General features: G+C 42.9%; 1 protein-coding gene across 7 annotated transcripts in view; it reads left to right on the top strand.

The window, feature by feature from the left end:
• The window catches only part of PRR5 (proline rich 5), a 161,199-nt gene that overhangs the window by 114,712 nt on the left and 33,189 nt on the right, over positions 1 to 13,298 (top strand). For all 7 annotated transcript variants that reach the window (XM_088478309.1, XM_088478306.1, XM_088478304.1 and 4 more), the window contains one exon: positions 4,140 to 4,220. In XM_088478309.1, coding sequence (XP_088334435.1) covers positions 4,140 to 4,220 — 81 coding nt within the window. The remainder of the gene's footprint in view (positions 1 to 4,139; positions 4,221 to 13,298) is intronic.

The following is a 13,298-nucleotide window of genomic DNA, read 5'->3' as shown; positions in this document are numbered from 1 at the left end:
ATAAGCCTTCCCACAACCGGCAGAAGTCCGGGAATCGGGAACTGTTGGGGGGTATGCATTAGTATTAGCTTAGGGCACAAAATGGCTGCTTCCACTGTGTGTAGGCAATGGGCACAGTATAAAATATGTCATCATAAGCTGTAAAAGTGTGTTCCTCCGCCTGCGTGTTCAATATCAGTAACAGAGATGATGTTGGAATAAATGAAATGTCATGTCTCATATCTCTATCACGCGCGTGCAGTAGTTTCTGTAGCTGTCATGGCTGGCTCTGTTTTGTCATTGTCATGCAGGCGTACATTGTGTGGCGTTATTAAAGCAGACATCTTTGGCTCAGGCAGAAAGCCTCAGTTTATATTTATCACAGCTTTTCCCTGAGACTGTGCTCTTATCTGTCTGGGGAGGTTGTGTGAAGAGACGTTTAATTTCCGCTACCACATAACATTCTCCTCCTGAGAGTCTTACTCACACCGGTGTCGGGGAAACCACACTGCCATTAACACAGCAGTTATGGCCGAAGGGGGCTGACTGGACTGATGTGTGTTAATAGGTTTGGCTCTGATCATTAACATATTGTACATTGCATTCAGATGACGTGGCCGATGTACACTGGTTATTAGATGCATGTATTGTGTGGTTGTCCTTATCTCTGTGGCCAGACTTAGGTGTGTGAAGAGGAGGAGGCAAGGCGTACTGATCACCTGGGCCGGGACTTGTTGGAGGGGCCCGGCGTGGGCCCAGGTCAGCTGCTGAGGGGGATATTGTCCCCATTTACAGAGCTGCTCAGAGGGACAAATTGGTTTCAGAGCATTCAGCAGCATCACTGTGCAGTTGCACCAGCCATATCCGTGGTGCAAAAGATGCGTCTGACAGCAGGCATATAATTAAGTCTGCGCACTACTCTGTGTAGCACGCGGTTCCTCTGACACGCCCTCTCAGCGTACGTGAAAACGTCCCATTACAGCCTAGTTGCAAGTACTAAAGGCCCCCATACATCAGCAATCTGAAAACCACAATTGAACAATTTGAAGATTTATTGCCCAATCTTAGGATTTCCCAATCGAGCAATCTGCGCCCATATACTACAGATCTTTTTCAGTGATTTGCAGATCGATTGCAGAAAACACAGATCTGGCAATCTTGAAAGGCCCATCATTTTACTGGTAACGGTCTGCAAATCTGCTGATCATGGCCATACACTAGCAATCTACAGCCACAATCGATCTGTGAAATCCAACATGTTGGACAATCAGATTTAACAATTCCAATCACTTTTTGGTTGCAATCTGAGATCTGTGAAGCCCATACATTGCAGATTTTTATACACAATCAATTGCAAATTGCACGATTGCTGCAATCCATCTCTGATTCACAGATCGCAGATTGCAACCAAAAAGTGATTGGAATTGTTTAATCAGAATGTCCAACATGTTGGATTTCACAGATGGATTGGGGCTGTAGATTGTTAGTGTATGGATGATCAGCAGATTTGCAGACCGTTTCTAGCAAAATGATGGGCCTTTCAAAATTGCCAGATCTGTGTTTGCTGCAATCGATCTGCAAATCACTGAAAAAGATCTGTAGTGTATGGGCGCAGATTGCTCGATTGGGAAATCCTAAGATCGGGCAATAAATCTTCAAATTGTTCAATTGTGGTTTTCAGATTGCTGATGTATGGGGGCCTTAAGTCGCAATTCTAGACAGGGTTTCATAAGATTGGATTTGAAAAAAAAAAATGGATTTATTTGATTTAAATCAGATTTTTTTTTGGATTTAAATAGGATTTGAAAAAAAAAATGTATGTTAACGTTTTAAATGTTTAAACGTTTATTTAAAAAAAATATGTAATAAAAAAATCAAATTTAAATCAAATCTGTTTGTTTTTGTTGTTTTTTTAAGTCCAATTTTCTGCAACCCTGATTATAGATGCGTCTTTAGATGCGTATGACTCTGCTTCGCACCAACATGCAGAATATGCGCCACGAACGGACTTGAGGTTCAACTCCCCGTCATTCTCTATGTTTATCTGAATACGTGATGTTATCTTCTTTTTTTTTTTTTTTAAAGAACTTTTTTATTATTTCATGTATGCTAGAAATGTGACCCCACAATTACCTAAAGAGCCTCTAAACTTAAAGGAAAGATGTTTGAGGTAAAAGCGCTGGGCAGCCATTGTGCTTATGTGTGCTGGAGACATAGAAGGGGGGCTGGCTGGTGACATTAAAGGGGGGCTGGCTGTAGACACAGAAGTGGGGCTGGCTGGAGACACAGAAGTGGCTGGCTGGGGACATAAAGGCGGGCTGGCTGGGGACATAAAGTGGGGGCTGGCCGGGGAGACAGAAGAGGGGCTGGCTGTAGACACAGAAGTGGGGCTGGCTGTAGTCACAGAAGTGGGGCTGGCTGGAGACACAGAAGTGGGGCTGGCTGGAGACACAGAAGTGGGGCTGGCTGGAGACACAGAAGTGGCTGGCTGGGGACATAAAGGCGGGCTGGCTGGGGACATAAAGGGGGGGCTGGCCGGGGAGACAGAAGAGGGGCTGGCTGGAGACACATAAGGGGTGCCGGCTGGGAAGATATGAAGGGGGTGCTGGCTGGGGTGATATGATGGGGTGCTGGCTGGGGTGACAGAATGGGACTGGCTGGAGCTGGAGAGACACTGCAGGGCTGGAGTTGCAGAAGCATGAACCAAGGGTTTTGTCAGTCCCGGGCCCCACATTTTTTGTCAGAAGCCAATCAACCTACCAGTATGCTTTTGAAGTGTGGGAGAATACCGGAGTACAGTACCTGGCGGAATCCTGCACAAACCTGGGGAAAAATACAAACTCCACACAGGTAGGGGCTTGGTCAGGAATTCAGCGCATGACCTCAGTGCTGTGTGGCAGTAATGCTAACCACTATGCCAAACGGGTTGCCCATTTAGGTTCTTAACTAAGTATATTTGCTAAAATATCAATATTTGAAAACATAAATTGACTAATATATTTTATACTAGTAAAGTGCCACCGCTGTCCGCCCAGACCCCCCTGCGCTGTCTGGCCCCACCCTCTATTTCTGACGCTCTGCAGCCCACACTGACTACTGCTCGGACTCCCTCGGCGCACTCATTCAGACCTTATAAAATTATTATATAGTTAAACCAAAACCAGCGGTGACCTCTGCAGTATAACAGGGCAGCACAGACGGTGTAATGGTTAGCATTACTGCCTCACAGCACTGAGGTCGTGGGTTTGATTCCCACCATGGCTCTAACTGTGTGGAGTTTGTATATTCTCCCTGTGCTTGCGTGGGTTTCCTCTGGGTACTCCGGTTTCTTCCCACATTCCAAAAATATACTGGTAAGTTAATTGGCTCCCTACAAAATTAACACCAGTGCGTATGTGTGTGCATGTGATAGGGAATATAGATTGTAAGCTCTTCTGGGGCAGGGACTGATGTGAATGGCCAAATATTCTCTGTAAAGTGCTGCGGAATATGTGTGTGCTATATAAATAACTGGTAATAAATAAGTATAACAGGGCACCAGTAAGTAATATAACACAGTAAATCGATCTGTTGTTTTGGGTTTTTTGGTGCGGGTTATTTTTTCAGATGAGTCATTAGTTTAAATACAATTATAAGAAGACCAGTGATGCTAATTAATGCAATAGGTGACCTTGGCTACAGGTCTGCAGGTTAGCGCCATCTTTAAAGCACTGTTTTTAAATAGCCATCCGTCATGTTCCTTTACCTGAATGAATTGAGGAATCGCCCCTGGGTCCCCTTTTCACAGCACTAATGCAGTCATGTCTCCACACAGGAGGGACCATTTTTCAAGTAGGCCACAGGGAGGCGCTATGGTCAAAACCAATTTTGATGCTTTTATTATGTTTAAATTAAGTTGAGAATAATTTTTATCTGATCTGTAATGATATTTAAGGTGATCGTTATATTGTGCTATTTTTTCTTTGATATTATTATTATTTTAGTTATTTTTATTATTATTTTGTTAATGATTTAAATGTAATGGTTTGGAAGAGTGCAGAGAGGTAATATATGGGGGGATGATGTGTGGGACATGGATGTTATTATGTTTGGGTCTAGTATCTCTTGTCACAGCTAGAATCTCTGTGTAATCAGTACTAATGGTTTGTCTTTTATTTCAGTATCCAGAATGGAGTCATTTCTGTGTTTCAGAAGAAAGGGCTTCATGATCATGAACTCTACCATCTAAATGAAGGAGTCAGGTGAGTGGGGATCAGTGTACTGGATAATGCATCTCCTAGTGACAGTCCTGTATAATGCAACCCTTGTGAGTCCTGTCTAAGGCACCCAGTAGCGATAGTCCTGTATAATGCAACCCTTGTGAGTCCTGCCTAAGGCACCCAGTAGTGACAGTCCTGTATAATGCAACCCTTGTGAGTCCTGTATAAGGCACCCAGTTGTGACAGTCCTGTATAATGCACCCAGTAGTGACACTTCTGTATAATACATCCCCTAGTGACAGTCCTGTATAATGCATCCCCTAGTGACAGTACTGTATAATGCAACCCTTGTGACAGTCCTGTGTAAGGCACCAAGTAGTGGCAGTCCTGTATAATGCATCACCTAGTGACAGTCCTGTATAATGCATCACCTAGTGACAGTCCTGTATAATGCACCCAGTAGTGAGAGTCCACTATAATGTACCCATTAGTTACAATCCTGGACAATGCACTCCCTAGTGACAGTCCTGTATAATGCACTCCCTAGTGACATTCCTGTATAATGCATCCCCTAGTGACAGTCCTGTATAATGCACCCAGTAGTGACAGCCCTATATATTAATGCATCCCCTAGTGACAGTCCTGTATAATGCACCCAGCAGTGACAGTCCTGTATAATGCACCCAGTAGTTACAATACTGGACAATGCACCCCCTAGTGACAGCCCTGTATAATGCACCCAGTAGTGACTCCTGTATAATGCACCCAGTAGTTACAATAGTGGACAATTATTATTATTATCCTTTATTTATATGGCGCCACAAGGGTTCCACAGCGCCTAACAAAGTACATAAGCATAAGCATGACCACCGGGACAGCGGGTAAGTTCTCGCTGGGCCGGTCCCATTCCCCCCTCTGCTGAGCCGGCTTAACCAGCCTGAGAGGCCGGCCCACCCTGCATACCGGTACGGGCTGATTCATGCTTCTGCCCAGGGTTAGGTCTAGACTATACAGGGCTGATGGACCTGTGATGTCACACTCACGTGACTCGGCCTGAAAGGGGGCGGGGATGCTAACGGGGGACTAAAAGTGTCCCCTCGCGGGCTCGCTACGCTCGCCACGCTTCGGGCACGGTGGCTCGCTGCGCTCGCCACAGATATTTATTCCCCCTCTATGCCCTAGTGGATGGTAACGCAGGAGCGGTCCAGCCTCCTGCAGCGGTCACGTGGTGTCTACGTCACAGAGGTCCTTTCTCCAACTTGGAAATAGTAGCAACCTTCTGCCCAGCCGATTGCAGCACTTCCGGGATTTGCCTGTCACATGTGACCGCAAACCGGAAGTTGTCATCGGCTCCCGACTAGCAGGCACTTCCGGATGCCGTTAGCCGGGGGCAGCAGCATAGCGTCGGCGCTGCTGCTCTCTTGTTTAAGTATTAGCCACTGCCAGTGTGCGGGGGGAGGAGGAGTGTTAAACACTAATCACCCTCCCCTCGCCCCATGACGTACACTCACCCACCTGGCCCTAGACATAGTGCCCCCCCCCAGGGACAGTCACAAACTATAACCTCTATATACCCCCCCCTCTGTCCCAAGGACATACCCTGCATGCCTTAGCCCACTGGCTCCTGGGACATAACCTGCTCTACACCACTTCAGCCCCCCACCCCATCACCGGAGACATACACTACACAGACTCACCACCCCACTAACATCCCCACCCTACCTCCTGGCACCCTATAAGGAGTGTCCCTCAGCCCCAAGGACATATACTGTACACCCTACCCCACCAGCCATGGGGACATACACTGCCCGCTATATACCCCCTGCCCCTCAGCCCCGAGAACATACATTACCTGCACTACCCCTCCTAAAGTCCACAGATTCATACACTCCCCAACTTACCTGCTGACCCCCTAGACACAGTATCCCCCCAACCCAGGCACATACACTATACACCCTACCACAACTATGACCCCCCCCCTCCGCGGTCCCAGGGACATACACTTCATGCCCCAGCCGACCGACCCCAGGGACACACACTGCCCACCCTACCCTCCTTGGCCCCAGGGACATACACTACCCGCCCTACACCCTCCTATGCCAGGAACATACACTGCCTGCTCAACCTCTGCCAGCCCAGCCTCAGGGACATACACCACCTGCCCTACCCCCACCTCTGCCCCAGTTACATAAATAAACCACCCTACTCCCTGGCCCCAAAACATAGTTTTCCACCCGACCTGTGGACATACACTAACCCAAGCCCACCTGTCTCTGGAACATACACTACCCCCACCCCAAGGGGCATACACTAGCTGCCCCCCCAGTCCATAGGACATAAATCACCCGCACACCCCCGGATGTGGTTTGCAAGGCAGTTGGGTCCGGCCAATTCTTCCTGCAGTACTGTTGCCAGCCTGTGCACCTCAGTGATCTCAGCAAACTATAGCCGCCGGGAACTAAACAATCAAATACCCATCGCTTTTGGGGGCGGAGCCAAGCATGTCAGCCAGCAGAAAGGACGGTCCTCTGTGAGGGACTGGGGACTGTATGTGTTTTTTATCTCCTGTGGGGGCCAATGTATTTAAAAAATTTTATGCAGGGGCCAATATATTTTAGTTTTTTTATTGTGGGGTCCAATGTGTTTTAGTTTTTTCCTGTGGGGGCCATTTTTTTATTTCTTCTGTTGGGGGCCATCGTGTTTTGGGCAATGTATTGAGGCCAGTGTGTTTTATTTTTTTCCTGTGGGTGGCCAATGTGTTTTATTCTTTTCTAGTGCTATGTTTTTCGTCTGCACTTGCCTGAGTTGCACCATGCATGCATTCCCAATGGTGTTCATACAGAGTTGCAGTACAGATTCAGATGCACTCACCAAGAAGTGTGTCAGAAATGTTGTGTTGGGTGGTCAAAGGGGCTTTGGTGGACCATAAATGTCAGCCTAAATGCTGATGCTTAGATGAACTTATTGGATACCAAACACAGTTGATACATTGAGCGGTGAGCTATTGAAACAAATTGTATCTATACAGATACATGTACTCCAGTTATCAAAAGTTGTCACAGTAATTGCAACAATTTTGTTGAATTTTATGTATGTCAGTTTGTCAATTTTATTATTATGTGTATATTAAATGTTTTGTGATTTAGAGAAGTTTGTGATGTGGATCAATTAAGTATAGTAACTTATTGACTATCAGCAGCAGTGCAACCTTGTCTTTCCTTCTAGTCCTGTATAATGCACTGCCAATTGACAATCCTGTATAATGCACCCCCTAGTGACAGACCTGTATAATGCACCACATAGTAACAGTCCTGTATAATGCACCCCCTAGTGACAGTCCTGTATAATGCACCCCCTAGTAACAGTCCTGTATAATGCACCCCCTAGTGACAGACCTGTATAATGCACCCCCTAGTGACAGACCTGTATAATGCACCACATAGTAACAGTCCTGTATAATGCACCCCCTAGTGACAGACCTGTATAATGCACCTCATAGTGACAGTTCTGGATAATGCACCCAGTAGTGACAGTCCTTTATAATGATTTATGTAAAGAGATACTAACACCATTCTCATACTCTACATATGTAGAATAACAGGAGACTGTTGAATTGAAGATATAAATTGTGACCATGAGGAAAGAAGGGTAGATATGTTCCTACACACAGCACAATTCCTGTCCGTATTCCAATTGTAGGAGATTCAAAAGGGCTAATAACAGTGAACATTAGCAATCACATCTCAGATCTTAGGTGTGTCAAAGTGTGGAAACTTTCTACAACATTATACTTATTTATCATTACATCACAATGATTATATATATATATATTGTTAGTGCTTTGCAAATGGTGATGCTATCACACCATGACTTGTAGAAACATTTAGTAGATGATATTTCTCTGTATGACATCAGCAAATCCCTGGCAGGAAATGAAACCGTCAATAGCCAGGAATTCAGTCAGCTGTTACTCTTTCTGTCGGTGACATCGTTGACGATCACACAATCACATGACTCTAAAAAACAATGATTAATACGTCTTCTGTCTCTGTTTCATAATTTTTCATTGTTTTGCTTTTTCTGCTTTCTAATACCCACGTACTGACCTACATACATGATACATGATCTCCTACAATATAAACATGCGATAGATTGTACTTTGGGGTATGTATTGCTCTGTATGTACTTGGGGACACGTATCGCTTTATAACATCTGAGCTGTCAGCGACTGATTCAGGTAATAAATCCATTGGACTAGATAAATTCATGTGATGCGCGTCCTCTTTTCACTCTGCGATATCTTGCTGACTACACAGCTAGGAATGTCGCTGATGATGTCAGCAAATCAGACCACAATCGCTACGACATTGGACTCAAAACAAGAACGGTGCTCGGTCATTTTCTGTTTGAACTCGATGGGTCATTACTGAGAACGCTGGAAGATGTCATAGGACAACCGCTAGCAGTAACCGACCCTCACGTGGTCTTATTATACATGTTTGAAAGTCATTCTGTTGGCCGATCTTTGGGCCAGGTGGCCGTTCTGTGGCCACAATAGTCCTGGTCATTTTCACCAGTGTGCACATTTGGATTGCTACTATGGTCACCTTAGGCCAAAAAATAAACTGTAAATTTAAATTGCACATATTAGTATAGATAGTAAATTCAAATAAATTTCTAAAAATGTATTGTAAAAAAAAAAAAAACTTTAAAAAATTTTTCCTATATTTTTTTTTTTCTATAAATCCTGCTTTAAGATTAAGCAAATCTGTTATGTATAATTTAGATAAGTTTGTGGCAGTTTTTTATAATTGATCCGTAACCAAAATTACAAGCACGTGAAACCGTTAATCCATATACTGCCCGTTTTCGGTAGCTCAATATAAAAGTTTCTCCCTGTTCCGAGGGTACTCCATTAGCCTTTAGACATGAATGATCATTTTCAACAATGACATAGGGCCATATTCAATTAGGCTGCGAAAACCCACAGCCTTGATAAAGCTTAAGCGAAACGCGCGTTGGCGTTTCACTGTGTTCCACTCGTATGAAGCATTAAGCAATGTATAAAGTCCTACACTAAGGGTTTAACTCTGGCAATAAATGTTAGGATCTTGACGTGAAATGGGCAGGTGACATAAGAGGAAAAGAGTCTAAGATCACTAATAAAAGTATTGGAGTGGATATATTGGAGGTTTTGCGGCGAGCACCTATAGTGGGAATGTGAGAGCTTCATTTTCCAGAACTGCATTAACTGAATACTTTATCTAATAACTTACTATTACACAGTTCTATGTATAATCACAGCTCTGGAAGTCAGAGGGTATATGTGAAAATTGTTTAATAATCTAGTATACATTTACCAGCGTGAATAGGATCAATTGCGGTCCGGCGCTGAAAGATATTAAACTGATGAAGTGATTGCAGTCCAGCACTGTGAAATACTAAGCCGGCTGGAACTTCACTATTGTAATTAGCACTGACTGCACTCGATCATTGCACAACTTTGGTAATGATTGTTTTGACAGTCTAGACAGATCTCACTTACTAAGCTCAGCACTATACAGCTTTGCGCAAAACTAATCCTGAGAGATCGGAAGGCATGGGCGAACAATTATTAATAAACTAAGATTCACAAATGAATGGTGATCGAATTAAACCATCATCTGGTATCAAACGATTATTGAGCTGATAGCCATATATGTAATCTATTCAAGAGAATTTAGATTTTGATCACACTGTGATCTGATCATAGCCTGACATTAGAAATCTCTTGAGTCGGTAATTAAAGAATTAATACAGCATAGGGTAAAGTGATAATCTGAACAGGTTACTCTAAACCATGATAATATAACTATGATCAGAACCACAGCCTGACATCAGAAACTATATAATGTGGATGAACTAACAATAAATATTACTCAATCGAGTGACAGAAAATTGTATTCTAGTCACCATACTGTGATAAAAGTACATCCACATATAGCAGGAGTTCTGCTCTTGCTGGTTAATATAATAAATGAATATCTGACACACAATAAGATAAGTTATAAGCCATATACAAGCAGGAATCAGGCAATATATCAGGTTCTATACCCATTCATGAATATCGATATTATTATATAGTTTGCCACTATATTAATTTGTATATAAACAATCATCAAAATCTGTACATTAGATTGTAACTGGTACAATTTTCACATACGATCCAATACATTATCACTCCATTAGATTGATCTTATCCAGAGATATCATTAGGTATTTATTTTCATACTCTTGCAGCTAATTATACTCACTACTAGAATTATCTGATAAATTCTACAGTGGAACACAGTGATTTTAAAGTGTATTAAAACATAACATTCACATAGTCACTTTTCACTTATTTAATTTCACTTTGAAGTTTTTATCATTCTAAATGATATTTTAATATTTCATATTGAGCTTTGGTTTCAGTTAGTTAAATGTGTTTTTTTAATATATATCAATAAAAGTTATATTTTACCTATATCAGTCCTAGTGCACTGCCTTATAGACTTCTTTTTTCTGTTTTTGTATCTACCACCTAAAAAGTGGTTTCATTTTGGGGGCGAAAAAAAAAAAATTGGGAGACAAACTTAAAAACTAGCGAAATTGACTCAGGGGGGGATCCCCAAGTATGCGGCTGGTGTTTTCTAGAATGCGGGTGGTTGCGGCAGGTGGATTTTTGAATGCTTTTTAAAGTTAACTTTAGGGACTTCAAAATATGCTAGTACCGATTTTCATGTACCCCAAATTTGATGGAACTAGTTGTTTTAAAAAAAAAAAATGTTGCTAAATGATATACTTCTTTAAATACGTATAAAAGCACTTGCTGACACATTTTAAAAACCACAAATACCTTCAGCAGGCCAAATCGGGGGTACCCATAGTGATCCCCCATGTCAGACCATTTTTTGGGGGGTGACAGGCTGATTTACCCAAAAGTGACAGGACTTTTCGCTACTTACCTTTCCGCCGGGTCCTGTTTTCACCGATTCCTAATTGAATGCGGGGATACGCGGGCACGCGCCCGATACTTTATCCCCAGGAAAAACGGCGATGATGGCGAAAAGTCCGACCTCCGACTTTTCGACTCAAATTGAATATGGCCCTTAGTGGTTAAAGGTCATATATGCTATAAAGAGAAACAATATACAAAAACCTCCACAACTACTGTAAAACATATACTTGATACAGCTTTACTGGTATTTCTTTAGAGGCAGTACAGGGTTTTCCGTTGGGGGTGGATTTAAAAAATTCTTATTCAAATATTTTTTTTTGTTATGAATCAAAATGTAAAAAAAAAAACCAGTCCTTTGTGTATTTATAAATATCTCATTATGGGTCAGTAATTTCCCACAGGGACGCAGATCTTTATGCATAGGGGCTATCTGATATAAGAGGAATTTTGGCATGTCCAGGGGAAATCATAAATCATTTGCCCTTGTTAAATATCAGCAAAGGGGAATCGTATTCAAGATGTTGTTTACTTGTCTGAGAATACAGGAAGAAATTGAATGAAAAGTTTATGTCAGGGGTGATCCGGATTTCCAGGCAAAGTCTATTTGTAGATATTTACCCGACGAGCGGCAGATTCCTAGAGCCTAAGAAAACTGCAAATAATAGTGAATATTATAGTAGTGTGGAATCTTGTTACTGGTTTGGGATTGGTTGCATTGCTAGAACATGTAAAGTCCCCCATACATCTGCGACGTATTGGGGCAATTCCCCCTTCTTTGGACGGCGATGTCGGGAAAACAGGAATATTCAAAATGTTGAAAGATCTCAATTCCCCGATACCGACCCGAAAATAGTCAGAATCCGCAAATCAGGGATTTTTAACATGCAGTATTTCCCCAATTCCCCAATGGATCACCAGTCATCGTTGGTCCCCAATCTGCGTTTCCAATCTGCGCATCAGATCGGGGTAATGCGCCTCAGATGTATGGCTCCCTTAAGAATTGCTAGTTCTTTTTAAGAAACTGGTATTGCTCTGAACTGATATTTGTAACCCTAGTAAGTGAACTCTTGTGGATTGCCTCTTTTTACAGGGTCAAAGAAACAAATGCTTTGGGGGGTAATTAAATTCCGCAAGACAGATTATCGGTCATCACTGCGATGTCCGGCCGCGCACATTACCATCTATTATGGTAGACAGTCTTCACTAATTTTCCTGCTCACCAGTCTGTCCAGTGCATACACATTACCCAGGAGACTACAATCGCTGTTGCTGACCACAAATATCGCACATCTGTCGGCACATCAGTCGGCCTGTGCGTTCACCTTCAGGCCTCAGTGATCGTCTGTTACAAATTTATCTATAAATTTATAATTTGGTATGGTTGTTTATGTCTGAGAACACGATGCTCGTTTGTGCTTGCGTCGTCGGTATATCATATCGATTCTGTTGTATTATATTCCAGAATCCTCTGTCTTAGCCATTATATGCATTTCATGTCATTACCCAGAACCCTCTGCTTCTGTAGCAACTCAGTATAACCTTGTGATTACCCAGAACCCTCTGCTTCTGTAGCATCTCAGTATAACCTTGTGATTACCCAGAGCCCTCTGCTTCTGTAGCAACTCAGTATAACCTTGTGATTACCCAGAACCCTCTGCCTCCGAAGCAACTCAGTATAACCTTGTGATTACCCAGAATCCTCTGCTTCTGTAGCAACTCAGTATAACCTTGTGATTACCCAGAACCCACTGCTTCTGTAGCAACTCAGTATAACCTTGAGATTACCCAGAACCCTCTGCTTCTGTAGCAACTCATTACCATGTCATTACCAAGAATCCTCTGCTTCTGTAGCAACTCAGTATAACCTTGTGATTACCCAGAACCCTCTGCTTCTGTAGCAACTCAGTAGAACCATGTCATGTAATTTCCCAGAATCCTCTGCTGAGCCGCAGTCCCATCCATATTTTTTTTTTCACCCTCATCCGTCTATATTTCCCTTGGAGGAATTAGCTGACCCTTGTTAGCTCAGCAGTGACACAAAATGCAATAATTGCTGCTCCCAAGTGTAATTATTCCTTAATTGAAGCTGTTTCATTTAATGGAGCAAATGTTCATTTTCCTCTGAGTTTTATTAAGCAGGC

The sequence above is a fragment of the Taudactylus pleione genome, unplaced genomic scaffold (genome assembly GCF_031769625.1).
Source record: "Taudactylus pleione unplaced genomic scaffold, aTauple2 ptg000212l, whole genome shotgun sequence".
Taxonomy (NCBI): domain Eukaryota; kingdom Metazoa; phylum Chordata; class Amphibia; order Anura; family Myobatrachidae; genus Taudactylus; species Taudactylus pleione.
The sequence above is the reverse complement of the archived record's forward strand: the minus strand, read 5'-3'. Positions and strand labels throughout refer to the sequence as shown.